The sequence below is a fragment of the Phoca vitulina genome, unplaced genomic scaffold (genome assembly GCF_004348235.1).
Source record: "Phoca vitulina isolate PV1807 unplaced genomic scaffold, GSC_HSeal_1.0 scaffold14, whole genome shotgun sequence".
Classification (NCBI taxonomy): domain Eukaryota; kingdom Metazoa; phylum Chordata; class Mammalia; order Carnivora; family Phocidae; genus Phoca; species Phoca vitulina.
Window position 1 is genome coordinate 27,065,247 of NW_022589717.1, and position 18,224 is coordinate 27,083,470.

General features: G+C 38.9%; 1 protein-coding gene across 1 annotated transcript in view; it reads right to left on the reverse strand.

Annotated features, from left to right (window-relative positions):
- The window catches only part of SH3D19 (SH3 domain containing 19), a 172,595-nt gene that overhangs the window by 72,128 nt on the left and 82,243 nt on the right, over positions 1-18,224 (reverse strand). The window contains exon 2 of the mRNA XM_032412985.1: positions 14,891-14,930. Within this exon, the coding sequence (XP_032268876.1) occupies positions 14,891-14,930 (40 nt within the window). The remainder of the gene's footprint in view (positions 1-14,890; positions 14,931-18,224) is intronic.

Below are 18,224 nucleotides of genomic sequence, written 5' to 3' on the forward strand. Positions count from 1 at the left end.
ACCAATGACCTTTCCCTCACTGAAGTAATTCAGCCTCGATCATTTCATCTTATACTATCTGGTGAAGCAGAATGAAAGCTGCTCACTTTGCTAATATTGAATCGCTGAAACTTACTTTGTCACAGTAATTTTGTATGTATGTTTTTTGGGGGAGGATCTTTTTTAAAATTGTAAAGTTTTGTAATAGTTTTGGATTTATGGAAATGTTGAATTTCCTTATGCCCCACACCTACTTTCCCCTATTGTTCACATCTTACACTAATATGTGACATGTCACAATTATGTATGTGTTTTTAAACACTCTGATTATGTAAACTCTACTTTCCCATGTTTTATTTGTGAGAAATTATAGAAGATACTAGAAAAGACCTCCTACAGGAATTGGCAGAACACTGAACTATAAACACCAAGTGACAGCATTGTTCCCAGAACAACAAAAACACTGTCAAAACCCAAACATTTCTTCTCAAGGTGAAGTCATGTCCAAACTGAGGTAAGGTCATGGAGGCCTATTCACGGGGCTTGCCACTTTGACTAGCTCCACATAAAGAAAGAATATTTGGGGTGGTATTTTATAAAGAAGATAATTTACTAGTAAAAGGAAGACAAATTCAGGAGACATGAAGACTGCTACCCTTAACAGAGTTTAAAGTAAATCAGGATGGGGTGAAATTTCTGTAGATTTATTTTTAGGGTTCTAATTCCCTAAATTTAGTATAAACTACTTCAGTGCCTTGCAAAGTGCTTATCACACACAACTATTTGTTGAATATAAGTGAATCCCACTTTCAAATATGTCATTGTACAGAAACCCCCAATACATCAGTCTGATACCAAATTTGCATTCCTCAATGTTTCATGGAGATGTTACTTTCTTAAGTCATGATTCTTCCAACATCAGGCCTAACATAAAAGCAAGTTGTGGCTTTGCCTCAGGCTTAAGCAGAACAAATCTATGGGCGATCTGAAGGCTATATTCTCAACAATCACTATTTAAAAGTATTTTATTTAAATACTGAGATCAAGTCCCTTCTTTATGCAAGTTGAAGGCCAGGGAGAAGAGGGAAGAGGTGACCCACCCTCGTACAGAAAGCATCTGTTGCATTAAGGCTACAAGTAAATTCATGAAGAATGAAGGACTTAGGACCAAGGATCCCTTTGATAGTTGGCAGACACAGTGAGTGGACTATGTGAGGAGTTTGGAGGTGTGAGGTCTAAGCCCTGCCACCACTCAACTTGTGAGCATAATCGCATCACTTGATGCAAATTTCCTCACCTCAAATGTGACATTATTGGATTGGATGATCTCTTCCACCCACTACACTAAAATTTTTTTAATATCAAACTTAAATAAACTCCAGGATCCCAATTTCAATTCTACTGAATAAGAATCCATCACTTAATCCAACTAGAGTGAAGGGAGCTGGACTTGATAACTGATCCATTCTAATGATAACAACAGCTAACCTAACCCAACTGAGCACTGTTCTTTTTTTTTTTTTTTAAGATTTTATTTATTTATTTGACAGAGAGAGAGAGATAGCGAGAGAGGGAACACAAGCAGGAGGAGTGGGAGAGGGAGAAGCAGGCTTTCTGCTGAGCAGGAAGCCCGATGTGGGGCTGGATCCCAGGACCCTGCGATCATGACCTGAGCCGAAGGCAGACGCCCAATGACTGAGCCACCCAGGCATCCCAACTGAGCACTGTTCTAATAACTCACTTCTTTCAACTCACTTGATCCACACATCCACCCCTGGAAGTAGGTACTATTATATCCCAAATTTACAGATTGGAAAAAAAGTTTCTGTAACGTAAATGACCAAGGTCTCACAACTCGTGACTGATGAAGCCGAGATTTGATTTGAACTTGGGACAGTCTGGCTCCAGAGCCGGAGTTCTTAGCTACTATGCTTCACTATCTCACAAAAAGGTCACCTACAACTAAATGCTGAGGGGGAAACATACATACACAAAACACTTATGTAAGTGAGAATTGTGGATTAGTTACCAAGAAACCTTGAGAACTGGCCTTCTTTCATCGAATATCCCATGGCTGGAAGATTTAAATCAGAAGCCATAGTGCAGGAAGGAAGGTGTCTTGAAAAGTATTAGAAAATGATTTAAGACTTCCATCACTTCTGGGATTTATTCATAATATATAATATGTCAAGAAGTATATGCAAACAAATGTCTGGAAATTCATGGATCTGGATGTATTTTGTGTTGTTTTAGGAGATCCCATATTACAGAGTTTTTTCCTTTGTTTTTCCTTTGGCTGGTGGAAGAAAACAAAAATGACAGAGACCTCTATTACTTACTAAGGCACAGATCTGGTGTCAGTTTTCATAAGACAAGCAATACATTTCCCTCTTCACACAACATATTATATGGGATATGGTGTGTACATAAAATAAAGTACTACTCTGCTCTATTTTTTAAATATATTCATGGTACCCTAACCTATGTGGAAATAAATCCTAAAATCAAGGCTATAGTCTGGGATAGTCCTAAAGCCAATATATGCTAACTATGTAATTTTCATTTCTAAGTTCAATATTGTTATTGTTATTTCTTCTAATGGTATTAGATTATCTTGTGAGGTTAAAAGAAACTGAACTGCCTTTAAACTCAAATAAGACGTTTTAACTGCGAGGACATAAGGGTATCTTGGGAATTCCCACAAACAGGCTGGAAACAAGGCAGTTTCTTGCACAAGCTCTCATTTTTCCTTACTTTCTCTCGAGATCACACCATCTCTACTTTACTCTTCAAATCTCCTGCTAGAGTTGAACTCTCACTGCTTGTTCATCAGCATACATGACAGTATTCATCAGCATGTATGTCCCACCAAGCCCAAATCTAACTCATTTTCAAAGTCCAGAAAGCCTGGCTCTCAGCTGTCTTTAGCCTAAAATTTCAAGAGAAACAACTTGATTATCACAGCATATAGGTCAGAAGTCCATCAGCTACGGCCAAATGGGGCAGGGCCACGTGGAAACATGCTCACAGGTGTCTATCGTTCATCTGGGAGGCAGTTTTCAGAGGGGCCAGCGCGGGCTGGTTGCACGGCAAACACACTACACTGCAGTGTCACCTCACGGTGTCAAGAGCAGATACTGTCCAGGTCAGGGTGTTTATGCAGACGCCAGTTTATGTTCCTGGGTAGACTCCTGCATGACCAGACACCAGGGCTCCAGTACAAAGAACTCTTTAGGATCATAAATAATGCAACTGCCCAGTCACTTAGGACAAAACAGATCAAACAGATCTGTCAGAAAGAACTGGTTTACAGACACTTGAAGAGTGCTGATCCTGAAAAGCAGAAAGAACAATGAAACTCCTATCCAAGTGGGTTTCATCTGCTTAACTGAGGTCCAAAGCCACTGGGAGGGCCAATTTTATGTGTCAGCTAGGCTAGGCTACAGTCTCCAGTTATTCAAACATTAATTTACGTGTTGCAGTGTAGGTATTGTGTAGATGTAGTTAAAGTTCATAATCAGTTGACTTTAAGTAATGGGAGATTATCCTAGATAATCTGAGTGGGCCTGATTCAGCTGAGAGGCCTTAAGAGCAAAACAGAGCCTTCTCTCTAAAGAAAAACTCCTGCTTGTGGATGGCAGCTCCAGTCTATGGACCTACGTTCCAGCCTGCCCTTCGAGGAGATCTACTCTCTGGATTTCCGACTTGCCTAGCCAGCCTCCACAATCATACAAGCCAATTATCTGCAATTAATCTCTCAATACACATCTCCTCCTATTGCTTCTGGTTTTTGTTTTGTTTTTTTTAATTAAACCCTAACTGTTACAGCAACTAAATAATCACTGTAATAACCCTAGGAAACAGGTATTATTATTAGACCCATGAATAGATGAGGAAACTAAAGTACAGAAAAATAAGAAACTGCCCAAGGGAACCCGGCTCCTAGGTGGGGAAGCTGGATTCTAATTCAGGCGGAACCGACGTCTGAACCCAAACATGTTACCCTCTATTCCACAGCCTTTCTGAATGATTCTACCAGTACGAACAGAGCCTAAACAGCTAAAAAGGTATATTTAAAAGTTCATTTTGGAGTACCCTAAAAGGTTCCCCAAACTTGAACACACACAGTCCCAATTTCAAATACAGGCTCAACGGGATATGAACATTGATGTCTATGCCTCAAATCCAGCTAATCTGAGCCCTGAATGCCCTTGGATGGGCCTCCAAAAGGCTCTGGGTAAGGGGCTCTCCAGAGGCTGTGGATTAGTATAAGACTCCTTTGGAAAGTATTGTTTTGGGCCTAAAATAAAGCTTACAGAAATGGGTCATGGTTAACAAACCTGAATATCCCAACAGAAAAATGAGTTAAACTGAAAGAAGCAAAATTCTTAGTGGTTATTTTCTTCTGATTCATCCACAACAATGCAGGGCCAGAGAAGATCTTTAACCCTGGTGACAATGAAACCTTTTTCTGAGCAATTCGGTAGTATATATGAAAAATCTTAAAATGTTTTTTTGATCCATTAATTTTGATCTATTAATTCCACTGCTAGGACTTTATCACAAGGGGTTAAGCAGTGATGGTCCACAAGAATGCAGGTTTAAGAATCTTATCACAGCATTGTTGATAATAGTAAGAAATTAGAAAGAAACAAAATGTCTGACAATAGGAAATACTTACCTGATGGAATATCATTAAAAATCATATCCTAGAAAAATTTTTGTAAACTATTATTTTGTGACAAATAGTATGTACAGTATTATTACATTCGTATTTTTAAAAAAAAAAAAAATCACATATGCACAGAAAAAAAGACTGAACCATCAATTTACCAATTTAGCATTCAGTGGTTGGACTATGAGTAATTTTAATTTTTTTCTTTTTAAAAAATAAACTTTCTAAAATAAAAATGTATTACTTTGTAGTACAAGTTTTAATCATAATTTATAAGTTTAGAGAAATGGGAAAATTTCATGATATAATGTTAAATAAAAATAATTTTATGGAACAGTGTATTCATGAACCTCTATGTTAAAATTACAATCTGTTTGAAAAGATACAAACCAGAAAAAAAGTATACCAAAATGTAATAGTGATTAACTGTGAGGTGGGATTATAGATGTCTTTTTCTTTTATATACTTTTTTCCCAAATTTTCTATCATGAACGTATTCTGCTTTATAATCAGAACAAATGAATGCAATTTCATTAGGGAAAAAAAAAAAAGCAACAGTGTTAAAGGCTGGAATTCACCGTATGGAAAAATTCTGAAGAGTACAGTTCAGCTGATAAGAATTTTTTCTATTTGGAACTTCTCTTTAGGATCTGTAACCAAAGAGAAACTACTGGGCAAGAGAGAGGGATAAACTTAAAGTCCTGCTTGTCATCCCTAGCTAGCTAGCATCCCTGGATCGACCGCCTGGATAAGGCAGTGAGTGTGCCAGGGACAAGATTATCTACAGGAAACCAGTTTACAATGGAGGGCATGTTTGTCTTTTTGACACAATGTTACTCTGAGGCATTCAGACAATCAGATAACTAACATTTTCCTTTTATTCTTTTATTTTCTTAATTTCCAAAGGGTACTGATTCTCAATCCTCCTTTCCGAAAGGAGAGAGTCACACGTGAGTCTTTCTTGGGCATGCCTGCCTCCTTTTTGCTGCATTTAGTTACAAGTGTTGCACAAGGGTAGGCAAGCTCATGCTGCATCTTTGCAGGGCTCCTCTGCAGCTGGAACAAGATCCAAAGTGACAAAAACTTGATTTATTACCCGATTTATTATCTAGAGGAGGACGTAATCAAAAGGGAAGCCCCCAACCTTGAAATTATATTTTTTGGACAAGGCCTGATTTCTGGTTTGAGAAGGGTTTTATGTATAAGGGCAAGAATGGATTTTGATCAAGAGCAGTTAACTGTTAATAAGACAGGAGGTGACTGGGCTACTGAGGGGCTGTTTAGCAATTTTGTGCATACCAAGATTCTACCAGGAATTAGTTGGTACACTTTTGTGGTTTATAGTCCTAATCAATGCTCTTGAAGAATGTGATATATGCTGTGCCATTAAGGGAAAAGATTTAAATTAAAAACTGAAGTCCAGCTGTATGAGGATATTTATTAGCTGGGGTAAAACCATAACCTAGGAACAGACTGAGATCCACAAAGACGTATACAAAGTTCATTCAACTAAAGGCCATTTATCATAGATGTTGTAGAACTATGTAAATAACTGCTTCTAAATTATACTGCAGAAAAATGAAGGATGAATATAAAATATAAACTAACCGAAGGGAAAGAGAAATGAATTAGAATGAAAAAATTTAAGGGCTAGGCATTTCATATGCTCCTCGGAGTGCTGAGAAATGGGTGGCCATGCATGCCCACCCTGAGAAAAAGTAATGAATACAGGCCCAGCAGCTGTTCCAAAGTTAACTGCCTGCTGATAGTTTAATTTGAAACAACCTCAGAGACGCCCCCACACTAAGGACTACACAGGGGTAGGCCAGCTGATAAAACTCTTCAATCACCCAACTGATAACCCATATAAACGTTTCATTTTCATGCTCATCACTCTGGGGCAAATGCTAACGTCACATTTCTTAAAACCACAACATAATAAATATACATTCTCTGTAGAATGGACATAAAATGTTACTAATCCTTTCACATTTCTCACTGCAAAAGGATTTTCCCCCCACAAAACCTGCATGCACTTTAATTTTTCACCTCGTTTACAGCATTACAGATGCTACAACAAAAGCAATATAGCTTAGAAAACATAATGCCACAAGGTAATTACATACAAGCTATAGTTCATAGCCGTACAGGAATCAAAACATATGGGCAGGGAAATGCTACAGAATTATAGGAGTTAAACTAAGCCCAACAGAGCATGACATTTTAACAAACATATTTAGAAAGGAGAAGATCAAAAACAAGTCAAATCTTTTGCTTCTAGCTAATCTATTTAAGCCATAATGGGATGATGGTAAAGTGTCAAATAAAATCCTCAACATCTTTGTAAGACCAGCAACAGGGTACCAATGCAGAGAACCAAGACTCTTTCAAATTCTTAGTACTAAAGGGGTTGCTGATTTTTAACGTCATCAATTATGAATTCTGAGTGTACTGACCTATGTGTACAATATACTGCATGTTGAGTTTGAGTCCCTCCCTGTGTGGGGTGACATTTCAGGCCATATTATGTGGAAATGAGCCCTACTGAACCTGCAGTGACACCAAACCATCATGAAGCAATTAGGGAAGAAAACAGAAATATAGGGTATGTAAAATTCCAAAACTTAAGATAATTATGAATGAGAATAAGAGTTCAATAGAAACTTGAAGAAAAAAATCTACCTTAGGGTACCTGGCTGGCTCAGCCGGTTAAGCTTCTGCCTTCAGCTCAGGTCATGATCTCAGGGTCCTGGGATGGAGCCCCACATTGGGCTCCCTGCTCAGTCCGCTTGTCCCTCTCCCTCTGCCCTTCCCTATGGTTTATGCTCTCTCTCTCTCAAATAAGTAAATAAAATCTTTAAAAAAATCTACATTAAAATAAATAACAGAGGCTTTCTTACACACGTATGCACAAGATATGAACATAAAGATGTTTATTGTGGGGCACCTGGGTGGCTCGGTCGGTTAAGCGGCTGCCTTTGGCTCAGGTCATGATCCCAGGGTCTTGGGATCGAGCCCCTCAATGGGCTCCTGGCTCAGTGGGGAGCCTGCCTCTCCCTGTCCCTCCCGCCGCCCCCCCGCCCCGCCCCGGCTCATGCTCTCTCTCAAATAAATCAGATCTTAAAAAAAAGTATGTTGGGGCGCCTGGGTGGCTCAGACAGTTAAGCGTCTGCCTTCGGCTCGGATTGTGATCCCATGGTCCTGGGATCGGGCCCCGCATCGGGCTCCCTGCTGGGCGGGGAGCCTGCTTCTGCTTCTCCCTCTCCCTCTGCCGGCTGCTTCCCCTGCTTGTACACTCTCTCTCTCTGTCAAAAATAAATAAAATCTTTAAAAAAAAAAAAAAAGGTATGTTTATTACAGCAGGACTTCTGCTATGCTACTGATAAGCAACCCAAATGCTATCAATAAAGGACTGGTTAAATAAATAATAATATAATTACATTAGAAAATTCTATGTAGCAGTTTAAAAAAATAATGCAGTGGAACGTGACATGGTAAAACTTCCTAAAATATAAGTGAAAAGGGCAAGTTTGTATAAATACATATATATGAATTTATATACACACATACATACTATACACACAAACATCCCTGTTTATTCTAAATATAATTTGAATATATACTATACATATATGCAGAAAGCAGACTAGGATAGACACTGAACCACTAGATTTTTTTTTTTAATTTTTTAAAGATTTTCTTTATTTATTTGAAAAGAGAGAGAGCAAGAATGAGAGGGAGCATGAGCGGGGGAGAGGGAGAAGCAGGCTCCCCACTGAGCAGGAAACCCGATGCAGGGCTCGATCCCAGGACCCCGAGATCATGACCCAAGCCAAAGGCAGACGCTTCACTGACTGAGCCACCCAGGCACCCCTAGACTCTTTAAAAAAAAAAAAAAAAAGACTGATTGATTGATTTGAGAGAGAGTGCGAGCCTGCATGCATAGTGGGGAGAGGCTTGGAGTCCCACATGGGGCTCGATCCCATGACCATGAGATCATGATCTGTGCCTAAATCAAGAGTCAGACGCTCAACCAACTGTACCACCCAGGTGCCCCTGAACCACCAGACTCTTAATAATAGTTACCTATGGAATAAAGGCAGATACTACTAAAAAATGTTTTCATGTATTACTTATATAACTCTTACATGACAAAATGAGATAAAAATCCACAAAGCAGTAAAAGAAGCTTCAAGTAAAGGAGATACAGGAGGGCGCCTGGGTGGTTCAGTCGGTTGGTTAAGCATCTGCCTTCAGCTCGGGTCATGATCCTGGGGTCCTGGGATCAAGCCCCACATTGGGCTCCCTGTTCAGTGGGGAGCCTGCTTCTCCCTCTCCCTCTCCCTCTGCCCTTCCCCAGTGCTCATTTAAGTTTTTACATAGTTAAATGTACCAATCTTCTTTGTGGTCTATACTTGTTGAGCCTTGTTTAAGAACTCATTCCCTACCCCAACGTCATAAAGATACTCTCATATATTTCTTCAAAATGTTTCAGTTTCATTTTTGGACTTCTATGTATTTAGATTCTACCTTGTATGATAAAACAAATTCCATATGAATTTTTAAAAATATGGATTGTCAGTTGCTGCTGGACCATTTGCAGACATGTCCATTTCCCCCCCTCATCTGAATGCTGCCTCTAGAACTGTGTGTATCCACCTATGTCTACTGTGGACTCTTTTCTGTTCCCTTGACCTGTTCTTCTGTTTGCTGACAAAACTAACTGTCTTAATCACTTGCAGGAGTCCACCTCCCTCTCTGGAACTTCAAAACTGCCTTGGTTATTCTTGCTCTTACTTATAAATTTCAGAGTCATTTTGTTGAGTTCAAACAATTTTTTTGTGATTTTTCTGAAGTTTCATTGAATTTTATGAATGGGTATCAAAGGGGATTATAACAGGTGGTTTTCAGAAGGCTTTAGGAAGACAAAGATTCGAGTGATAATTTTTGAGAAGTAGATTTAGGGTTCTCGTTTCGATGCCTTTTTTTCTTTTTTGGCTGCTGTAAATTATTTCCTTGTAGTAGGTAAAACATTTAAGACAAAGTAGCTGGTTTTGCAGTCCCCATAAGTCATTGGGATCTATTATACAGAGCTGGTTGGGTGGCAAAAAAGAGCTCCTGATTTCCCATTCCTGGCACTGATTGCCACAGGGCTTAACTTTCTTTATTATCTTTAGCTCCTACTTCCCTCTCAATTAGTTTCCCAAACTGTCATTTCATAGCACATTTTTCTAGATGTTATTAATAGCTGTGTCTGGGAAAGGAAGTTACAATTTCAAACAAATTCTTAAAATCCTGTATAGTAAATCTCTCACTTGGAGTTTTATAATGCACTTTAGTGTATCAAAGACTCTTAGTGGAATCCCAGCAATGAAATATGTCTAATTTTGTTTTAACTCACCATTTCACAGGCTTTTTTGTGCGTATTTATTTCTTGCATACTGATTAACCTGCTACATAAGAATGTTCCATGGGACATCAATTTGGTAAAGGGCATATTTAAACTAACAAGGCAAAGACAAGAGGAATGCAGATATTTCTGACTTCAAAAGAGCTCAATCAGCAATAAGCGAATTTTTTAAATGCCAACACCAAAACAAACTAATCAAAAAGCACCCAGCAAATCTCTTACAGACGCTTAAGCAGTATGTTTTAGCTTGAGGTCCTAGTGTTGACCTATACCCGACAAAACTCTTCCTTTAACTTGACAAGAGTTATGCTTTCCTTCTTTCAGCACCGAAATGAAAGGCAGATATCCCCGATTTATTCACTTCTCACTGGGAAAGCTATAGGAGTGTTTGGCCTTATAAAAATACAAACAAAAGAAATGCATCTCTCTCATCCTTGCTGGACGTTGAGCCCATCATTCTTGCTGCCGAGTGAGTGGCCTGAGGAGAACCAACAAAAATACCAAAATTAAGTGACTTTTGTTTATATTCTCTTCTTTCTGCTCTGTTGGTGCAGCAGGTACTCATCTGCCTGACGCACCGCGGGGCTGGTGAGGTAGCCCTGCTCAGCTCAGAATGGCACGGGGAGAACAGGGCACTGCCAATCTCAGCAGACACCCTGCACAAAAAACAATGGCTTTTCCTGCAAAAACATTTCTTCTTTCTTATTAGGCATTACTCCTTGCTGTACTTGTAACAGACCTAGTCAGTAACAGTTATGGGTGAGCTTTTTGAGAGTCAGATTCCTCCCAATTTGCAAAGGAGGAACATCGGCATTTTCTTTCTCTCTTTGAGCTATAATTGGCATTTATCCAACAAACGTTTATTCATTAAGTGCTTATCATGGACCAGGCACTATACCAAGTGCTAAGGTTACCAAGACTAGTAGCACAGTCGTTGAGAATCGGACAGTTTAAATTAGAGGTCGAAGATAAAACACTTTCTGAATAACCTGAAGAGTACCACAAGCATTGCCTGAAGTACAACGATGAAGACCGGGAGCCTGACTTTAGAGTAAACAGGCTCTCTGAGATTGGGAGTGTGAACCCCAGACAACAGGCGCTCTATGCTCCATCCTGCTGGAGCCTTTGTCTTATTCTCTATGGTACCCTGAGCCCAGATTAGGGCCTCTCAACAAACACCTATTGGCTACTGAGTGAGCAAGGGGCTGGAACCATCTAGAATAGTAATTTAGCAATGTGTGAATCTTTTTAAATTCCCAGCACTAGCTTGTCTAGCTTTTCCTTGGCAACGTTCCCTTCCAGAGTGACCCATTCCGTCTTTGACCAGTTATGTTAAGCAATCCTTCCTCACATGGTGCAGAAACACAACCCCCTCAACTTCCACCCACGGATGCACACTCTGCCCTCTGGGACTCGATGGAACACAGAATAGTTGCTTCCACTGCTACTTTTTATTTTGCAAATTTCAAGTCTATAGGAAAGTTGAGGGAGCAGCACAATTAACACCCATATGCTTTTCATCTATTCACCAATTCTTAATATTTTCCCATATTTGCAGTTTTACCTCTTGCTTTTTTTTTCTCATAAATCATTTGAGAGTTATTTTGCAAACATAAGACTGTATCACCTCTATTGCTTTTGTGGATATCTCTTAAGAATAAGAACGTTCTCCCACATAACAGCATTTCTATTATATACCTAAGAAAAGTTTTATTAATAAAATATTATCTAAAATAAAACTAACTCATATTTAAATTTTCTTAATTATCCCCAAAGTGCTTTTTTTCAAAATCTAGGTTTTAAAATTCCAGATTAAAGAAAAATTCAGTCTCTTTCAATCTAGAATTTTTCTTCAAGCCTTTTTGTATTTTTATGACATTATCTGTGATATCTATGTGTATTGCTAATGTATTATATGGAGGCACATACTGTCAGGATGTCTCACTACTGATGATATATAACTTGACCACCTGATTAAGAATGAGATCACCAGGGGCGCCTGGGTGGCTCAGTCGTTAAGCGGCTGCCTTCGGCTCAGGTCATGATTCCAGGTCCTGGGATCGAGCCCCACATCGGGCTCCCTGCTCGGCAGGAGGCCTGCTTCTCCCTCTCCCACTCCCACTGCTTGTATTCCCTCTCTCGCTGTGTCCCTCTCCGTCAAATAAATAAATAAAATCTTTAAAAAAAAAAAAAAAAAAAAAGAATGAGATCACCAGATCTATTCACTGAAGTTACATTTCCCCCTTTGTAATTAAAAATAATTTTAAGGCAGTGTGAATATTTGTCCCTCCAAAAACTTTTTGCCCAACTTTTAGTAGCCACTTGATGATCCTTGCCTGAATCAACTATGATACTAAGAATTATAAAATGATGATTTTCTAGGGGTGCCTGGGTGGCTCAGTCGTTAAGCGTCTGCCTTCGGCTCAGGTCATGATCCCAGGGTCCTGGGATCGAGCCCTGCATCGGGCTCCCGCTTGGCAGGGAGCCTGCTTCTCCCTCTCCCACTCCCCCTGCTTGTGATCCCTCTCTCGCTGTCTCTCTCTCTGTCAAATAAATAAATAAAATCTTAAAAAAAAAAAAAAAAATGATGATTTTCTAATTCTATGAGCTCTTCTGCATGGATTTTTAAAAATCCAATGCGTTAGAATCCATTATCATTAAAAAAATTTTTTGATACTCAAATTGTCCCAGATTTGGCCAGCAGGAGGTTCTTGAAACTGCATCCTAGGCCTTTTTGATATGACCCATTAGTTGAGCATCTCCCTTCTTTCTGTCACACCGTGAGTCCAGGCTCACCTGTACTCTCCCCTCCCCAGACCTGGAATTAGCCATTCTTCCAAGGATCCCTTGTTTCTGGTGGTGAAGATTAGCCTTTAGGAGGAACAAGTGCTCAAAGCCAGTTACTTCTGTCCCATATACCTCCCCAAACTTCCACACCGAGGCTAAATTCACCAAACTCCTTATAGAAGTCTTCCTGTGACTTAACTCTGATTTCCATCCTACTCTTCTCTTTCATATTCCCTGTCTCAACTCAGTTGCTGTCTTCTATTCCAGTGGTTCCCAACCTGGCTATACATCAGAACCACTGAGGGACTTCTTTACTATACCGATTCTCTGGGGTGGAGCATGGGACTCTGTTCTTGGTTTTGTAAGTTATTCAAGTGGTATCAATATAGCCAGTCCACTTCAATTTTTCAAGGCCTTGTGGATCCAAAATTGGATACAATATCAAAAAGTATGGTCTAGAGCTATTACTTTTCTTTTACTGGACATTCTATTTCTTTTAGTGTAAGTAAACTGATGCTGACATTTTTGGGGGAGGTGGAGGCAATGACGTAAAATTTCTGACTTATGACAAATTTACAAAGAACTAAATCCTCAAGACTTTTTCAAACATACTGTTAAGTTACAACTCCCTTATCTCCTTATGTTCCATTGGTCTTTCAGACCTAAGTGTAAGGATTTGTTTGTTCGAATTTAAACTTATACTGCTTGATTTATCAATCCTTCAGGGTCTTATTGTCCTGATTTTATCACACAAAATGTTTTTTTTACCATTCCAACTTTATGCCATTCACAGTTAAAGTCTTCTCTCTTACACTGCCTTTTTTCTATTATTATTTTTAAGTATTAAAAAAAATCAGTCTTACAGACTTTTCTATGACTGTGGTGGTGGTTACATAACTGTATGTATTCGTCAACACTCATAGAAACATATACCAAGAAGAGTGAGTTTTAATGTCTGTGAATTATACCTGAAAAAAAAAAATCAGCCTTACATTCCAAATATTCCACTGTACTTTTCTCCCAGATTAGGCCATACTGACCTATTTTGATTGACAATCTCTGCAAAATGGAGGACCAACTAATGGAGTTTTCATAGACTTTGTATTTTTTTTTTTTCATTCGAGGTCAATGTATTCTGGGTTTGATACCTTGAAAAACCATCAGGGTTTGGTTTACCAGGCGGGTCAACCCAGTGAATGCATTATTACCACTTTATCAGTTCCCACAACACAAAATGTAAAGTAAAAGTGATGGACTGTGAAATAATGTGAAAATAATATTAAAGGAATTATAATCCTGCACAGAACTAGGCTAAAAAAAAGAAAAAATCGAACACAGGCTATCATTCTTGCATAGGAGTAGAAGTTAGATCATTTTCCACCTGTAAGTTTGACAAGGATTTTAAAAAATACTCTTCGGTGCTGGTGAAGGTCTTGTGAAATACATGCTCGGACAATGTGAGCAAGGGGCTTAAGTGGGACAGCCTTCCCGGCCTTTGAATCTGTCTAACAAGAACTTAAAGAATTCGACTGGAATACATATATACTGAGGAAAACTAGAAGAATCACACCAAACTTTTAGCAGTAACCAGCCATCTCTAGCTAATGGAAGACAGGCTGTTTTGCTTTGGTTTTTAATGCTTTACATTAAAGAAAAGATACTGAAAATATTTCTATAGTGAGCCCATGTAAGTTTATAATTAGGAAAAAAGAAATACACATTTATAAAAAATTTTGGTCAAAGAAAGGGGAAGAAAATAAATCACCAAAGGAAGGAAAGAGGGATTTTTTTGGGGGGGGAGGGTAAAGATTCAGCTGTCACTGATAGGAATTCTCAAGAAAAATACGTCTTTCAGGTAGTCAATAATTTCATAAAGAATTTTTCTTCCAAAAACGAACAATATTTCCCTTGTGAAGCTTTTCTGAATGCCACAGAAGATTCAAATATACAGCAACTCTATAAGGGATCCTTGCACTGCCTCCAAATATTTTCCAAACGACAAGTGTTATACAGAATTATTAAAAACCATAAACTCATACCTGGAAGAACGATGCTCTGGTTTATTTCGTTCGTTGCGATCTATAAAGAAAGAAAACAGTTTCATGTCAAAATACTCTTCAGAAGCCCTGGGAAAGAAGTTCTTAAATACCCGCTGCCATACCATAGATTTCACAAAGGACTGTTTAAGGTTGCTGTGTCTTCCCCTGTACAAGGCTCTTCATCAGAGTGGAAAGGATTTGTCTGACAGAAGATGTACAAAGGATACAAAGATAGGCATGGGGAGTTTTCACGGTTTGTTAAAATTATCTGCTTGGAGAGTATATCATTATACATATTATTTCATTTTCAAAGATCTTTGCTGTTTCAAACACTTTGCTAAAACCCAAACAAATTTAGCTGAGGAAAGAAAGTAAGGAAACTGAAAAGCCACAGATTACTCAGCTTAAAAAAATCATTCCATGAATCATGGTTGGCAAAAGCTTCCAACAGGATAGGGAGGGGGAAAAAATGAGCAGTCAGCTACAGCAACATCTGCAAACACCCTAAGACCCGGACAGCCTCATCCTTAACTCTCTATGGCCCAGAACTTTTCAGAAGTTGGATTTCAACGTTTCACTGATAATTAGGTCTAATGTGCTATTACACAGAAGGCGGTGGTTCTTGACCAGGAGCGCCCCCTTCCCCAGGGGACACTTGACAATGCCTGGAGACATCTGTGGTTGTCACAGGTGGGGAAGAAGGAGCTACGGGTATCTAGTAGGTAGAGAGGCCAGTGATGCTGTTAAACGTCCTACCATGCAGCCTACAACAAAGACTTATGTCACCCAAAACGTCAATACTGCTGACGCTGAGAAACTTGGCCACAGGGTAAGCGACAAGGGCACGGCTGCTCGAAGTTTTCACATGTGCCTCTTTGGAGGCTGCTGTAAAAGGCTGTTAATCAACCTGAAGACTATTATATACGAAAGAAAGAACTACAAAATCCACAGGTTGTCTTTTTTTTTTTGACTCCAAATAATTTTTTTCAGTACATGCTTAAGAATAAACAAAGTAAAAAGGTCTCAGTGTTATGGAAAAACTAACAACAGAGAGCAATGTATAAGCCACAATAAAATCCTATGCAATGACTTTTTAAAAAATCCTATGCAATGTTATTAAAATACAGTTTTCTAAAGTATCTTCTGAATACTAACAATATAGAACTTAATGGCAAAACAAAGATCAAACAGGAATTCTTTTTTTTCCCCTTGATTTTATTGCTTGTAGAACAGCATAAAGATACTAAAAACATACTATAAAACTTCCAGGGAGAATTATCAAAGAAAGGGCATAGGATTTACACAGTTAAATTGTATTTATCAATTTTTCTGAATAGGTTCACAATGAAAAAAAAAAGTTTTTTGAAACCAAGGAGTTAGTACACAGGAAGTATGTTTTCTTAAAGACTAACAAGTAGGAAGATTCACAATAAAACATGTTTGTTTAGATATACTGCTGCTCTCCAAAGTGCACAATGTTAATATGCTTCTGGTTCCAGCTTCTCTACACAGTGACCTAGTATTACTGCCGCTTTATATTATTTTAAGATTTTATTTATTTATTTGACACAGAGAGACAGAGCGAGAGAGGGAACACAAGCAGGGGGAGTGGGAGAGGGAGAAGCAGGCTTCCCGAGGAGCAGGGAGCCCGATGCGAGGCTTGATCCCAGGACCCTGGGATCATGACCTGAGCCGAAGGCAGACGCTTAATGACTGAGCCACCCAGGCGCCCCATTACTGCCACTTTTAAAACTTTTGTTTTAATTTAACTTCGTTTCACACTCTCTCAAATAAAAACATCATGGTTTTTCACTTATGGAGCACAAAAAATTTAAAGTCATAGCAAGACAGCGCACATTTTACTCATTTTTTTCAATCGTTCCTCTTCAGCTTTAGGTTGCTAGTTTTGCTAACAAAAGGAAAATATCTCAAAGCAAAGCTGGAAACTGGATGCAGATCAGCTATGCTCATATAGCAAAGCAACAACTCTTACCTGTGGCTAAAGATGAGCTAAAAATCTGCCCAGGATACCATTTGATGTGGCTGTGATCCTAGTTTCGTAGAGTTTATTTAGGCATGTAATAGCAAATTCCCCCACAAATCTCCCTAGTGGTACAACACACAGGAGGAGGGGAGAAACAGAGTCACAATGCGTGTAAACAAGACTCAGCATCTGAGGGCTTCCCTCCAGGGCCTGTTCTGATTGGCAGATGTGCTATGACCAATCTGCACAGCTGGAATGTGTCCACTCAGGAAGTGAATGGCTCGTAGCCCTCCTTCATTCTTGGTTAAAACAGGAAATTCTACAGTCATTTTATACTTTGTGCTCTAAGAAGATATAAATGCCTCCCCACAGTATTTCTCTATTTAACTAGTTGATAATCTGTTGGAAGACATTTTAAACATTCCCTCCCAAATTCCCTCAGTGTTATATGTGTTACATTCCTATGCAAATATACATACACAGTGATTATAACGTTATAACACTCCTAAGACCCATATATATGATAACTTGAGGGTAAGGGTAAATTATCCATTACTCCCAATATCCCCCATTCTCCAGCTCTTGACAGTGGAAAACAAATTAAAACACATGTTCTTGTCTTACTATTTTTTCTCAACGTGTAAAAACAATCGGATTTCATATTTTGCCATAAGCCATCTTTTAGCTTGAATAGATATATATGTAGTATGTGTATGTATGTCTACACAAATTTTTATATACTTATTTTTTTTAAAAGATTTTATTTATTTATTTGACAGAGAGAGACACAGCGAGAGAGGGAACACAAGCAGGGGGAGTGGGAGAGGGAGAAGCAGGCTTCCCGCTGAGCAGAGAGCCCGAGGCGGAGCTCGATCCCAGGACCCCGGGATCATGACCTGAGTGGAAGGCAGACGCTTAATGACTGCGCCACCCAGGCGCCCCTTTACTTATTTTAAGCAAAGTAATTTTCATGACAGCCAAGATGATTGTGCAATTGTCAAGAAATAACACTAGTGGCAATGCTGAATTTTTGGCAAATTAATAAATGGTTACCCAAAATCCAAGACTGAACAAAACAAAGCACTGAGGGCAGATTTGGGATCTGGATCTTGCCAACAATAATAAAACATTTGGATAGAACTCCCTTAACAAAAGGAGAACAGATCCATAGCAAATATGGAAATTTCATCTTGACTATACATAGTGCTTTAAGCATATGGATTTTATTTATTTCAGATCAAATACTCTTTGGCATATATCCCCCCCAAATTTTTTCAGTTTCTAATTTTTAAATAATTAGGAGAGAATATACTTGCAAAGACTTCCTGAACTTTTACATACTTAGGAATC